Here is a 15,442-nt window from a genome sequence, read left to right on the forward strand (position 1 = left end):
CATAAATGATTGAGCTTGGTCTGGTGATAGCAACACTAGTCTGAGGGCAAAATATCAGGGTAAGGCAAAGTCCCATATCATGAAGTCATAAAAGTTATAAACACGTCTTGGACAAGTACACTCTGCAACACAACACCTGCCTGGCTGAACAGAGAACAGTGGATCAAGCTCTAAGGAAAGGTATATCATTTTAATCCTAGAGCAACTTACTGATTGAATACATTGTCCTTGTGTGATGCACTTTGAGTAGTCATGAGCTTTTACTCTGATGTATTTAGACTTTACTTACAGTAGACCTGTCTTGGTACAAATAGGAAAATAACACTGCAATTAACACTGCATTTCTGAAAGTGCATTTACATATCTTTAGCTTGAATTAACTGACAGAACATTAACAAGGGATATTAACCACTGCAGACAGTTTTGCAATCCATACTGATAGGCATTAAATTGGAAAAAAATGTCTTTGGGCATAATATTTCGGAATGTGTTGACATTCAAGTGGCATTTAACTTTCATGATACAGTATGATGGTTGGGTTTATGTTAAGATCGGGCTAGGATCTACCTCGTATATTAACCAATGTGCCAGGTGTTCTGAGCTCTCACTTCTGTCTGCCATTAACCGCATGGTGCAGCTTAACATCCATTGTTCCATGGTTTGGTTTGTGAGAATAACTTGCAAGTGTTCATCTATAGGCTATTATTATGTTTGAAGGTTTCTAAAAGAAAGGTTTTTATTTTAAAAAGCTACAGGCTAACTGGTTCAATCTGCTTCCTGTGCTAAGCTAATGGTGTCAAACTGGGCTACTGCATGCACACAGCAGAGAAAAGTATATATCCTCCTATCTAACTCTGGGGTAGATGACAAATAAGCTCATGTTGTGGGAAATGTCCACTTCCGAATCCAATTTTTCAATTAACAATTACCACTTGACTATTTAGTAATTTAGCACTCTGGAACAAGGCGTCCGAAGGAGACAATGTAGACAGAAGATTTTCTGGAGACTGTTGACCTTTATTCTCCATATTGCAATGATAGTACAGCCTAACCAAAGTCCAGACCAACCATCAAAGCAATAGGGAGGAGATGTCATCAGCTGGGGCCCCCGACGAGATCTGCCTACGGAGGGCTATACACTATATTTTATACTCCTCGGCCCTTCAGACGTGCCACCCTCGCACGTCATCTCCAACAACACCCTTCACCAATCAGTACCTCGCATGGTGGAAACCATCTTCCCATCATGCATAAAACTATATGCAAACCTGTCTAATGCATAGGAAACATATGTAAAATAATGGTTTTCTGGTTCTTTCCAGTTTGGGGAAATAGGGCCTTCTTATCTGATTCTCTTCCTAGCTGGACAGGCCCTAAATCATAAGACACAGCGGCCTCCTACTCCCTGTCCTGTCCGGTGCTCACCAACTGGATAACACCCCCCTTCCCTTGACCATGTAAGGAGGAGATGCTCTCATCCTGGTACCCCCAGTACTTTTCCACTCACCCCAGTCCTCTGATAGTTGGTGACAGTTGGCAATGCCCTCACCCTGCTCACAGCACATGCAGTGACATTATGACACTCATGACTACATTCTTCTAAAACATGAAAACCCATGCAATAAACCCATGATTACAACCCTTTAAATCATGAAAATCCACCATACTCATTTCACGAAAAGTTGCAATTTTCCTTCAAACCTGCAAGTGTCCACCTATGGGACACTATTACATCCGGTGGTTTATAAAATAATTATTGTAAATTTAGAGTCGGGGCTTCTGAGTTAGATGGTGTAGAATGGCTCAGAGGGCGGATTTCTTTACTCATCTTTATTAACTACACAAGTGCTAATAGACATTTCGTGTTCAACACCAGCAGCATTCAACAGGCAATCAAGGGCATCACATTTACATGATGGCGTTTCTCATCAGGCCAATCACAGCTCATCAACACATATCCTACAACATTCTACAGATATAAATGACTAGATTACAAGATGTACCACTTTATTATTTTTTTATTTCACCTTTTTTCAACCAGGTGAAAACCCATTGAGACCTTCAGCCTCTTTTGCAAGGCAGCCCTGACATAGAGACATTCCACAACAATAAGATGAAACATAGTAAAAGAGTACCCTGGAAATCCAGAGTTCTCACAAGAGCACAATGGAATTGTCTCTGCGAGACACTCTGGCAAAGAGCAATGATGCACATTACTTTTTCCCCACCATTCCGGGGAACCAGCTAAACTGATGAAGACAGCATTTCTGGATTTCCAGGGTACTCAAAAGCAGCTATTTAAGATGTATCTTTGTTGAGGACCTTTTAGCTAAAAAAATTATGTTTGTCTTTTTCTGTATCCACAGTGTCTTCCTGACCACATTGGAGCTGAACAGCAGTAGATGCCCAAACTGCACCTGGGGGGGGGGGGGGGGGGGACAAGGAAAGTTCAGCTTGGAAGAAACTTCAGAAAATGGCCTCAAGACCAAATTTATTGAGCAAAGAGCCGCCACCTGATTTCTTTATTCATTTACTTATGAAAGACACTTCTTCATTCCTCCAAGAGTTTGACAACAATGAATCAAGGGTTAGAGAGATTGTAGGGGAGCTGAAGGCCACTTCTATTGAAGTCAAAGATATATGGGACAAAAGAACCAAACAGTGTAACACTGGAGCTATTGTTTCAGGAATAGGGTTCCTTGCAGCTCCATTTACTGCAGGGCTGAGTTTACTAGCCTTGACTGCTGGTGGAGCTACCCTTGCTTATGCAAAGATAAAGAAAGACAGTGAAGAGAGTGGAGGTGCAAAGAAGGTAGAAACACTGGGGAAAGAATTGCTGGAGATTGTTGAACCACTGAGGAAGAAAGCAGAGGAAATAAAGACGACGTGTGAAACGCTGGAGGAAAAGTCAGGTTCAGATGAAAGTGCTCTGGGTGAAACGGATGAGTTTCAGAAGATCCTCAGACGAGTGCCAGAAGTGAAGAAGATGAGTGTGGGGGTGATAGATGTAGTTGTGGCCCTGATGCAGAAATTCAGTGCAATGCTAAAACCCCTTCCAAGACCAGATCGTGACGATATAAAGTTTAAAACAAAGATAGAGTTTGAGAAAGAGAACACAACGACACTAGATAACATCCTCCAGGTAGCTGAACTGAGTCAGAAGGTTGTTGATGAGTTTGATAAGATGAAGAAGGAACTTGGAGAATTTCCATGAAAGTACAAAACAGTGGAAATGTCACCACAACCCATCCCTGTTAGCCTGCAAGCCTCTAAAGTAACTTACAGGATCTATGTAACTTGAATGTATAGCCTGAATAAATAACCTGAATATATTAAAGCAATATGGCACGAGTGAAAGGTGCATTGGTAGCAGATATCGCCTTGACTGTGATTTGTCCATGATAAGGTTGTAACAGAAAGTTAACGTTTCCACAGTGATTACTCTCAAGAGTTTCAATAAAAACGATGTACAAACACCTTAAGGCTCTTTTCTATAAGTTTACATTGGTAGGCCAAAGTGTTGCCAAGACCAGTTTGGGCTAATTGGTTCCATACTGCTGCACATTATTATGTAGAATAGTTGTCTTCCAAATACATTTATTCATTAGGGTCTTTCAAGATTATTGTAACATCAGCACAAGTCAATAACTGAAACTGCTGCTACACTAAGTCTTACCAAACATAACTGAGATATGTATGTGGGGCAAAACTGGTTTGTGTATCTCTCTAGAGGAGCAGACAACATCTATCATTTCCCAACCCACTTCATATCATTTATATAGCTGCTTTTGTAGTTCCTCTTGTGGTTGTAACTGCTCTTGTAGATATTATTAGAGTTGTGGTATCTTCTGTTGGCGCTCTTATATAGTAGGTGCTTTTTTGGGTGATCTTTAGGTCAGTGGTTCTCAAACTTTTAACAATGAGTAGCATCATGGGCAGATTATGAACTTTCGGGCCACTGGGCCTAGATGTATTAAGGGCCCCCCCACTTATTGTCATATATGTGGGAGCGGGGGGATTGGGGGTCCTCCCCCAGAACATTTTTAATTTGTTTGATGTGATTTCCTGTATTCTGGTGCATTTTGGGGATGGCCAATACTAAATGCAATCTAATTCATAGCCTACATCCTGATTTGATGATATTGAGGCAATGATTCCATGCAAAGGCTTGGGCTTCAGGGCCCCCTGACCTCTTGGGCCCCTGGACCCGGTAAGCCCGTGCAGTAATCCATTCCTGAGTAGCATGGCCATGGTGAATAAAGTAATCTATCTATCTAGTATCTATCTATCTATCATCTATAAAACAGCTTCTTAAATTAATTAACTTTGATTAGTTAGAGAACCTGGTGGATCGTTTTGTGCATGAAGAAAAGTAATCTATCTATCTATCTATAAAACAGCTTAAAACCTGATTAGTACCTGGTGGATCTCCAACTAATCAGAAAAATAATCAGGGTTTAAGTTAGCCTGATGAGCCAGACCCACATTAAAATGTAGGGTCTGGGTACTCACCGTTCGCAGTGCTCAGTCTGAGGGGCAGGATAATCAGTTGTCTTTCAAATTCCCTCTGCACGCAATAGGACAGCGGCAGCGCTATGAGTCCCATGCGTTTCCCACCAGCGGAGCTAGTTGGCTAGTTCAAACGTTTGCCAACTTAATAAAAGCTTAACTCGTGTCACACTGTTCACCAACAGCAACATCCATCTTATTTGTTTTCAAGTAGCAGGGAATTCAAGCCAAACATTTGCAACTCTGCCATCAATCATTATGTTAAGCCCACCTAACGACTCTATACACGATTTCATTGGCCTGATTGCAAGCCAACAGAGAGTTGCTAGACTAGCCCTGACAGCAAATGTAATTGATTGATGTAATTTGCTGCCGCTAGGGGCGCGTCTAGATTTCTAGGCTAGGTTTAAGTTGTTTTAGAGATATAGGGCTGTATTTTGGGCACCAGCGCATGGCGTAAAGTTCGTTTTCCACCCGTGCAAAGTTTAATTCGGTATTTTGCACGTTTATTTTTTAAACATCGCGCCCTGGGGTGTGGCAATCAACAACCTAGGGAGGGGCTTGGCGCGTTGTCTAAAAATCACTATCATACACCACCTAAACCTGGTCAGAAGTCAATGGCTAGTTGTTCATATGCTATTTTAAGAGCACATGTCAAGAGTCATATTGGCAGGTGCACGCACCATCCTTCTATCATTCATGAACGCACACCAGCGCACGTCCATGCAAAGCATTACAAATTGCACGATTACAATGGGAAACATAATTAGAATAAAGATATTACGAAATACTGTACATCTCATGATGAGTAGTTATTCACCATCATTTGCAAATTGGTAATGATGGTTAAAATTGATTAGGGGAGAGGCGAGAGAAACGTATGGAGCACAGCTGAAGACACACTGTCACGAGATATAAGCAACTCCTCTGCAGGATAAATGTTGTTTTATTCAGTCAATTGAGCAATATTAGGGTAAGTGTTGCTTTTTCCAGCCTATGTTTTCGGTGGTAACCCATTGTCAGTCAATAGTGAAAGTAACTGCATATAACTGTCTTGTGGTTGACTGACTCCTTGGTGAAGTTAGTTTCACTTTGCCAATGAGTTCAAATAATAGACGAGTGGAAATACGTGAAGGCTAGGCTAGGTTTTAGAATGCATGTAAAGCATGGTTTAAGAATGACTATTCCATACGGTCTCGCAAGCAGCCACCTTCAAATGCGCCGTTGAATGCCAAAATACCGATGCATTTATTTTGACATATCGCGCTTTGCGCCGTTAAAGGGAATGACAGATGTCATTCTCATTGGTTTAAAATGATGTTACGATCCAAACACACCCATATGACTGATTAAAAAACCTAGGAACACCTTGTTGCGCCATGCGCTCCACGTTTGATAACGAAACTCCTCCCAATGTGAACTGGACATCCTACTAAATTTGAATAGACTTTTGACGAGTGACGATGCACTTTAGAATGTCATGATAGGGCCCATAAAGATAGATAGATTACTTATAGCAACACAAAAGACTTTTTTGTACCTTAAAATAATGTATCCAAAATTGTTTCAGTGTTCATCAACTCGTAACAGGGTGAACGGCACTTCTGCATTCGCTTCGCGACATATTCTACCTTATCTATGGACATTGTTATTTGCAAAGCCGTTGCTGGATAAATAAATAGCGTGTGTGCGTGCGACAGAGGAAAAGTTCTTTGTATAAGGTTTATACAAAGGTTTATATAAGGTCTCACAGTTGATGGTGTATGTCAGAGTGAAAACAAAGCCATGAGGTCAAGATAATTGTCCGTAAAACCTGCGAGACAGGGTTGTGTGAAGACACAGATCTGTGGAGGGATACAAAAATATTTCGGCAGCATCGGAAGTGGCCAAGAGCACGGTAGCCTCCATCATTCTAAAATGGAAAACAACCAACAGTCTTCCTAGATCTGGCTGCTCAGCCAAACTGAGTAATCCGGGACAAAGGGCCTTGGTAAGACAAGTAACCAAGGACCCAGTGGTCACTATGAATGAGATCCAGAGTTCTTTTGAGAAGATGAGAGAAGCATAAAGAAGGACAAACATCACTACTGGTTCATTCCAAACCTAGAACTGTAAAAATTGATCACCTTTCATGGTGGAGAAAGAGAGAGGGATAGAGAGGGCTCAGCAAAGGAAGAGAATGAGGGATGGAGAGATGGAAAAAGGTATAGGGAGAGGGAATTGTGAAGGGTGTGTGTGTGGGGGGGGTGTCTTGTGTTTAACATCACTACAACCACTAGAGGGCTCTGTTAACCTAGGCATGGTAAATGGTGTGGTTAATGAATTCTATCCACAAAAGAGCAGCTTAACACTTCGAATGCCGCGCTGTTTTCGGAAGCTTTGGCAATCTAGATCATTGTTGACGATATTTGAAGAGCCACAGCTTATTCTGTTATAGCTATGGACACATACTATGGCTCATTTGAAAAGTGAGAAACTTTGAGTTGCACAGTTTTGAAAACGAACGTTAAGGGTTGTTTTAAGGACATGTTTGTGCATACCCATAGCCAGCAACTCTGAAACAGTCAAAGGCTATTCAAAACGAATAGCCGAGACAGGACCCATCATCAAAATTTCGGTGTCCACTCAAGTTCATCCAAAACAAACTAGAAAAGGGACTCAAAGTGTTAAATACCGGAATTATCCTTTAACACATTACTTATAATGGGCCTTACACCTAAGGAGAGGGAGGAGTAAAATGGAAGTCATAACTTTACGTTGAAACTATTTGCATGGAGCAACACCTTAAAGAAGAATTCCTTCATGAAGTTTACTGTTTGCCGCCATCTTGAATTTAGTCACGATAAGTCGAGCGACGAGTACGAATGAACAGGTATAATAAGGGATCAGATTCCAAAAATAATTCTGTGGAAATGCATGGATTCCTCCTCTCCTTTAAAGGGATACCAGGCAAGCCTGATGCTCTTTTCTCTATGAAGCTCCCCCTACCGCCTGTACGTGTCGATACGTGTGCGAGATCTTCCTCGGTCTGAAGCTCTTTTCCTTTTCTTTGCATCTTCCGTCAAAGGGTTTTTGGTGCTTATTCGCCGGCTCTGCCATTATACACACGTTTGCAACAATCGCTAGCGTTTCGTTAGCCTGCCTCTGTGCTGGGAATGCAGGATGTAAACTTGATCCTGCTTGTCGCGATGTCTGAGACTTTGTGAGACTGAAGGTCGGTGGGTAGGATACACCGAACTTGCAAGTGGGATATTCTTCCTACAGGCAGTAGGGGCAGGCGAGAGAGCCTTCATTTGTAGTGATGACGAACTGAAACTTTCTGAACCAGTGAAGCTTTCAATCCAATTGTATCGAAAAAAGGTTCAGTACTCGAAGCTTCAGAACTCTATGAGGACCTCTGCTGGTGAAAGTTAAGGATAGCATTGTGTCACGAAGTGTTTCAGACATTAGCCATGAATGTCTTTGAGTCGAAGATGAATAAATGTTGAGCATGAATTAATGGATGGATAAATAATGTCATAAATAGGCCTAACTAAGCCTATTTTGTACCCTGCATAAATACAAATGTAATTGCCTTCTCTACAAAAACAATAAAGGTAGTATTTTGGCTGTGAACATTTCTTGTATTCGTAAACAAATACAGCAATTTAGAAGGGAGATGAATAAAGAATGGGCATGCACATTGCACACACATTTCTGTGATTATATTGAGTACGTAGCCTAGACCAATTGTAATCTGGGTTGTGTTCTAACTGTGCGATTCAGTCCTGCACACGCCTGGACTCGAACCTGCGAAACAGACGCACCTTAGAACGGGAGTCGAACGTGCTGATAATTGAGCTAAAAGCCCGGGCTATAAGCTTTCGTGTCAGCAGCACTATTGAGTCTGTTGGCTCTCCTTCTTCAACAACCCATAACGGCGCCCCCCGTGTCGCGCAACTTTAATGCTTTGAATTAAATTTCGAAGCAGTCACGTGGGTGTGTGTAAAACGAAGCTTCGGACGTCACTGATCACGTGATTATCACAAAACGAATCAAGCTCCGATACAAAGCTTCACTCCAAATTGGTTCATGTCTTCGATACACGCTTCGAAGCAGGGGGTTCACTGGGGTAACATCACTATTCATTTGTCCCAAAATGAGTCATGTAACCATATACCGACTTACGAAGATGATTAATTAACACAAAAACGTTGCCTGGTGTCCCTTTAATTTTTAGTAGCTCGTAAACTCCAACGTGGAGTGACTACCAAAATGCCTGCAGTGACTACCAGAATCTGGTCTGGACTGCCTTTGTGCCAACCTGGTGGCCATTTTATATATCGTTCTGTGTTTGTTATGTACTGCTTGTTGTTAACCATGTGATTGTGCACTGTGTTTACGTGTCTGCTGTCATGAGACTTTGGCTATGTTTATACATGGCCAGCTATTTTTTATAAACGAACATTTCACCTTCTCCGTTTTCAAAAATAACATTGTGCACACCTATTCCTATTACTCTTTTGAACTGTATATTGCAAATGCAAACAGGCCAAAAGCATTGCAACAAGCGTTCAACATGGTAAAATTGAATAGCATCCACGATCAGGGGCCTATTGCACAAAACTAGGATAAGGGATTAAGCCGGGATATCTTGGTTATCCTGGCTCAATTTATCTGTGATCTATGGGGTATACTACGAAGCACGTTAGACATATCTAGGCTATGTAGACATATCGAGGCTTCACAAAGCCTTGACTCAGGGGTATACGTTAAGTGATACTACGATAGCAGTTATGTGATATATTTGTCAAACTAGGCTTTCAGCTCAGATCTGTGTGCGTTCTCGGTGTTAGGATGACGTTGGCCAATCGTGAAACGTGGAGACGCACAAGACCGCCTCTATTTAAAAACAATTACTTCCGCATTCATGAGCGATAGCTTAATCTACACTGCGGTCATTTTTTGTGTCTAACCTCAAAAAACCTCATCAGTTGTTGTATGGTATGCACGTCCATAGTGGGATATTTGCACGCACAGCACTATTAAAGCGCATTCAAGATCCAAAATGTTAGTAGAGGCGGGGCTCCACCTGTAAGATATATGACAGAATCCTACACGTGAGATAACTTCGTTTTTAAGACAATTGATTGGTCAGTGGGCGGTAGATTACACGATTTGAGCTATAACTTAGCACATAACCTCCTCCCGACCAGGTTTGGTTGACAGCATAAGATACCATGGTAATATAGCGACACTAAAACAGATACACTTTCGTGTCACAGCATACTCTGACTTTGAGCGCAACATACCTCGCTAACCCACTAATTGAGATTCGTAGTATATCCCACCTGTTGCACAAAAGCGGGATAGGGGGTAGCAGGATTTGTTATGGTATAAGTTACCATGGTGATTTATTCTGTGGAGCTAGCCTGCTCCAGACCAGGCTAAGTTCCAGGACCTATTTAATCTCATCATTTATCTCAGTCAGCAGTCACCACAAACGGAAACCAATAGTTATTCCACTGCCCACTACACATTGTTATCACATATACCCCGACCCACTGTCATTATTTAAACGTTTGTGATCATTAATTAACTTTTACGTACTCGGCATTCCCGACCTGTCATGCGACAATGTGACGTCACGGGAGTGCCTAACCATTTTGCACATGGTGGTCGCGTAACTAGTTGCAATATTCTCCTAAAGAGGTGTTGCTGTTGTGCAAACGCTATCACTACCTACTTCACACCGTAGAAGAAGCAATGAAGCCGCTCTAGTTGCCATGGTAAATCTGTGATCAGTGGTGGGGTCTATTTGAGGGAGCCGTGAGCGCGCACTTATCCAGGATAGGTTTCACCTGGGGCCTGTACTACGAAGGGAGCTTAACCTACCCAGATGTAAACCAGGGTTACTTCGTTAAACCGGGGTTGACAAAACCTGGTTATCTTAAGTGGTGTTAATTGGTACTACGATGCTGATTATGAAGTTGATTTGTTGAGCCGGGGTTAACCTAATTGGAGTTTGTGCGCGTTCACATAAAAGGGGCGGGTTGCAGCGCAAGTCACCACTTTCAATGATGACGCGATCACCTTATTTTACGGATGAGGAATGCACAATTATTATGCCAAGTTATGAGGAATTAAAACCCACTCTACGACAAAAATCAAATACGTCGGCAATGAACAAAGCAAGGCAAGGCTGTTGGCAACGTATTGCAGATCGGGTAGCCTAAATGCCAAAAAGTAAAGTTTTATTTCCACATGTTCTTCAAATATGTGTTACGGAGGATTAATAGCTTGCGGAAAGTCTGAAATGAGTTGAAAAAATTAAATTCCCTATTTTGAGTTCATAGAAATGCCTACAGATGCAACACAATTTAGAAGTGGGCATATAGATTACAGTAATAGGATAATTGAATGTTTAAGTAGCCCCCAGTGACTGATTTAGTGTATGCCTAATCCTGTGAACATTTCAGATGCAACACCATTGCCAAACGCACATGGCAGCAGGTGGACACATTATTCAGAATAATAGGTTTATATAGTTATAGCTTGCATTAATATTTCTTAATTATGAAAACATGTAGGCCTAGTATGCTTATAGCCTTTACTTGGCCTTCACTGTTTTACAGTAGCAGAAGAGTTGGCCATCGCAAATAATAGTGGAAGGCCGATTGTTGAAGGGGTTGAGGGAGGCATTCGGTCGGATTCTGGTGCTGTGGAAATGTGTAGCCTTTATGTGCAGGGTACAATATGACATTCAATTCAACAAGTTTGTTAAAATGGTGATTCTAATTTATTAGTGTGTAGGCTGACCCCAGTAAAGCCATCAGAGCAGATTAGTCTTTTGGCCTCTTTGGTTGAGTTGGAACAGGCACAGCCACATCAGCTGAACCATGGGAGGTGTCTTCTTGCTGTGCAGGTGTAGTTTCCTCAGCTGTCTGTTGATGTAGAAAAATATTAGAAAATAAAACCCAAATTCACCTGAATTCAATTGATTTGCTTTTCCAACACAATAAAGATAGCAAGTCTAAATATTCAAATGTACATATTTCTGCAAACTTACATCAGTTGATTGATTCAGATGAGCAGCTTCAGAGGTCAATTTGAAGAATACAGCAGCACATGCCTCATCAGACAGGAATGGTAGAGTCTTGAAGCGTGGATCTAATGATGATGCCAGCCACAGGTCACACACACACTCTTATATAATTGTACACACACACACACTGTTATATAATTGTACAGTCTAAAATTAGAGGTTAAATGGTTGCTCTGGGTAAGACATTGCAACTCAGTGCTACTAGATATGCATGTTAAATGAGCATACCTTGGATTCAAGTTGTTGTAAATCGCTGTTTTGAGCTCCTTAATCACAGAAGAGTCTTCAGCAGTAGTCTTCAGCATTCATCTCATCTGAATCAAAAGCTGGGACTGAAGTGGTGCAACCATGGACATAGTTGGAGAAGCCTTTTCAGACATAGCTAGCGTTGCTGTCTTCATTGGCCCTAGACTTTTCACCACGTCCTCTGCTGTGGTTATGTCCGTATCTGTCAAGGTGCAGATGTCACTTTCCTTTCTGCGCACGTCAGGTGATAGCAGCGCTGCAGAGATGGCTGGTTGATGTTCTAAGGCTACGTTTATACGGTGACGATGAAAAGAGAAGACGCAGAAGTGGCGTCTCGTCTTCATTTTTTTATTCGCGTTTAGACGAGCATTCTCAGGAGGAAATCTTTATTTATATGAAGACGCAAGAGTATGTGATATTCGATTGGATATGCATTCCAGACCGCTGGGTGGTGGTGTGATAGAACCCCAGTACGTCACGCGCAGACATTCTAATTTGACAGTTTAGCCAGAGAGGTAATCAAGGATCTTTGGTTTAGCCGTTTAGACGGAGACGCAACCCGGGTCGTCTTCAAAACTCTACACTCTGGAAGGAGTCTTCAGATTTTTGCGTCTTCAAGCCCCAATGGCGGGGTCGCCGTGTAAACGAAAGGCACTTATGATAAAATATTTTGTCGTCTTCCTTCGCAATCGTTCTCGTATAAACGGCCCCTAAGAACCGTTCCAGCATCTCTAGGGAGCTGTTCCATCGAGTAATGACATCCATCACGAGTTTATGTTGTGGCAACTGAAGAAGTTTTTGCTTCTGTTCTAGCACTTTGTTTGCTGTGGTGCTTCGGTGAAAAAGTGAGACAATTCGCCTTACTCGCCCCAGTAAACGCGCGACAGCTGTAGTTTTTAGACCTGTGGGGTATTCCAGAAAGCAGGTTTACTGGCTTAACTGGGTATGTTAACCCAGAGTAAACGGTAAACCTGGGATTTCAGTTCCAGAACGCTCAAATATGTTCAGGCTATGTAAGTAACTATGGTAACATAGGCTCTGAACTGAACTGGGTATATAATCCCAGAGTAAACGGTAAACCTGGGATTCCAGTTCCAGAAAGCAAAAAAATGATCAGGCTATGTAAGTAATAGGCTCTGAACTAAACCTGGTAGGGGGTAGGTTTTGTTCAGGTTATGTTCGCGTATTTAAGCGCACGTTCAGCTAGGCCGCTGTTCTCACACTTGTCACACAATGGCGTTTCCTTTTGAGGAAGGTCCAATTGACATTGAAGCACAAATAATTCGGGCTATTCACCGTGAGAGAGTGATAAGACCACAAATTGATATCCTTTCCTTTCCTGATGAGTTTTTACAAAAGCGCTACCGTTTTTCTGCGGAATCTATACTATATTTGAACAACATTCTCCATCCCCACATTTCGAATGTTATGCATCGTGGATTCGCTCTCAATTCTCTCCAAACGATGTGCATCGCTCTCCGTTTTTTTGCCATCGGGAGTTTTTTGTACAATATTGGAGACGCAGAGCATATCCGCAAAGCAACTGTTTCTCCGGCGGTACGTAAAGTTTGCCTTGCGCTAAAGCGGTTCATGCGCAACTTCATTCGTTTTCCTGGCCACAAACCTACGAGGATCATCAAAGTAGAGTTTCATCAACTGGCAGGTCAGCAGCCTTTCACCAAATTTGCACCGAAATTATCTTTGCTGGGAAGCTTCAATTAATGGGCCTTGGCTATTTCAGGCTTTCCAAACATCATTGGCTGCATTGATGGGACGCAAGTGCCTATTAAAGCGCCATCCATAAACGAGGCAGACTATGTGAACAGGAAAGGTTTCCACAGCATAAACGTCCAAGTAGGTGTAATGGATAGGCTATAGGCCACTTATTTTTTGACGCTCTGTTAATGGTGTTGATGTTTAAAACACATTTAATTTAACTAATTGCCAGATGATATGTGATGCCTCATACCTCATCACAAACGTGGAGGCGAAATGGCCAGGGTCAGTACACGATGCCAGGATGTACCGGGAATGTAATTTGAGCAACAAGTTCCAACGGGGTGCGTTAGGCCTATGTCTTGTGCAAATAATCAGATAGGCTAATTAATGATAATGTTATATGTGCAATTACAGGAGAATTTGATGGGTATCTTCTGGGGGATAGAGGATACCCATGCCTTCCGACGCTCATCACCCCGTACCCTGATCCAAATCCTGGAGCGCAAAGCAGATTCAACGTGGCCCACAGCAGAACAAGAGTTCGAATCGAAAATACTTTCGGGATTCTCAAGGAGAGATTCCAGTGCCTGCGTGGGCTGAGGGTCTGTCCTGAGAGGGCATGTGATGTCATTGTTGCGTGTGCCATATTGCACAACATTGCTACGTTGCGCAATGAATTAGTTCCAGATATTGAGGAGCTGGTACCCGAGGACCACATTCAGCAAATCGACAGAGATGGTCAAAGAATGCGTGATGAAATCTGTCACAATCACTTCAATTAGACATAAAAAAAAAAATGCACGTAAGACTGTTTGAGACATTTATTTTCCCATTCCGTGTTTCATGGCCTGAAAAGAGAAAACACTTCATTATAGAGCAAATATTCTGATCCAATGTTCTCATGCACTGACAGAAAACATGAAGAAATTATTCTCTAGTCTCTGCACAGCCCATTTCTTTACCTCGATCTTCAGTTTCAAGTATTCCATCTCCAAATCTGCCTTAGCAATTTGTCTTTGGAGATGGACCCTATAAAGTTCCTTTGCAGACATCTGAAATACATCCCATGTTCAGCATTGGAGCTAGTTCATGTTTAGACGAATTATGGTTGATGGTTATTTCTTACGTTTCTGTATTCATTAGGCCTACTCGGCTCCGGATCCTCCACCGCAGCCTCGGTCTGTTAGAGGTACATTTCCAGTTGGCATAATGTGAGCACTGAATGTTAGGTTCCATAAATAATTTGATCATGGCAAAACATACCTCTGCAGACATCAGTGGTTCCTCCGTGACTGCTGATAATGTCTCTTCATCCTCCTATTATTCATATTAACAGTAATATTGGCTGGGAGCTAATAGTAAGCTAATAGGCCATAACACTGACTATTTTAACGACTTACAGCAGTAAGAGCAGTATCATTGGTGGTGGTGGGGGGGGGGCTGGCTCCACCAGTATCAGCACTCCACCTTCAACTGAGAAGTTCATAAATTGGTAATTTTCGAACAAGCAAGTGCTACTTAGGCTACACAAATTAGACATAAGTGATTTAGGCGTATAGGGAAAATACATTGAACTAGCTCATTTTGCTCCTCCTGGGAGGTTGCTCATTTTGCTCCCCCCAGGAATCCCCTCCATCATCGGACGCCCTCGATTGATACTAATTGCCAACTCCTCCACAGGGGTGAGAGGGGACACCACTAGCCCCGAACCGGTCTTCCTCCCTTCTGCTTTCTTCCTATTGGCTTTGGAATGAATGTACCTTGTTGCAATATGACAATTCAAGAATATAATACTGGATAAGTGATGTCTATAAGATGATGCACCCAGATATCTTACCAATTTGGACAATGTTTTTATATTTCATCTTTACCTGCTGCCACGTT

General features: G+C 42.1%; 1 protein-coding gene and 1 long non-coding RNA gene across 2 annotated transcripts; both read left to right on the top strand.

The window, feature by feature from the left end:
- LOC121720298 lies at nt 1–3,476 on the top strand. Its single transcript, XR_006034484.1, has 2 exons — nt 1–180; nt 2,367–3,476. It is a non-coding gene; the product is annotated as an uncharacterized LOC121720298 (long non-coding RNA).
- Nucleotides 3,477–13,036: 9,560 nt separating this feature from the next.
- Nucleotides 13,037–14,340, top strand: LOC121720030 (putative nuclease HARBI1). Its single transcript, XM_042105864.1, has 4 exons — nt 13,037–13,502; nt 13,581–13,693; nt 13,788–13,899; nt 13,973–14,340. The coding sequence occupies exons 1-4, from the start codon at nt 13,073–13,075 to the stop codon at nt 14,338–14,340; spliced, it is 1,023 nt and encodes a 340-aa protein (XP_041961798.1). The 5' UTR covers nt 13,037–13,072.
- The last annotated feature ends 1,102 nt before the right edge of the window (nt 14,341–15,442 follow it).

This window comes from Alosa sapidissima, chromosome 10, assembly GCF_018492685.1.
Source record: "Alosa sapidissima isolate fAloSap1 chromosome 10, fAloSap1.pri, whole genome shotgun sequence".
Classification (NCBI taxonomy): Eukaryota; Metazoa; Chordata; class Actinopteri; order Clupeiformes; family Clupeidae; genus Alosa; species Alosa sapidissima.

Bases quoted from the DNA above. Each gene is read 5' to 3' on its own strand.
- LOC121720030 (XM_042105864.1), top strand. From the start codon at position 13,073: ATGGCGTTTCCTTTTGAGGAAGGTCCAATTGACATTGAAGCACAAATA. The intron at 13,503-13,580 runs GTCAGCAGCCTT...TGGCTATTTCAG, and splicing joins AGAGTTTCATCAACTGGCAG to GCTTTCCAAACATCATTGGC. The intron at 13,694-13,787 runs GTAGGTGTAATG...ACTAATTGCCAG, and splicing joins TCCACAGCATAAACGTCCAA to ATGATATGTGATGCCTCATA.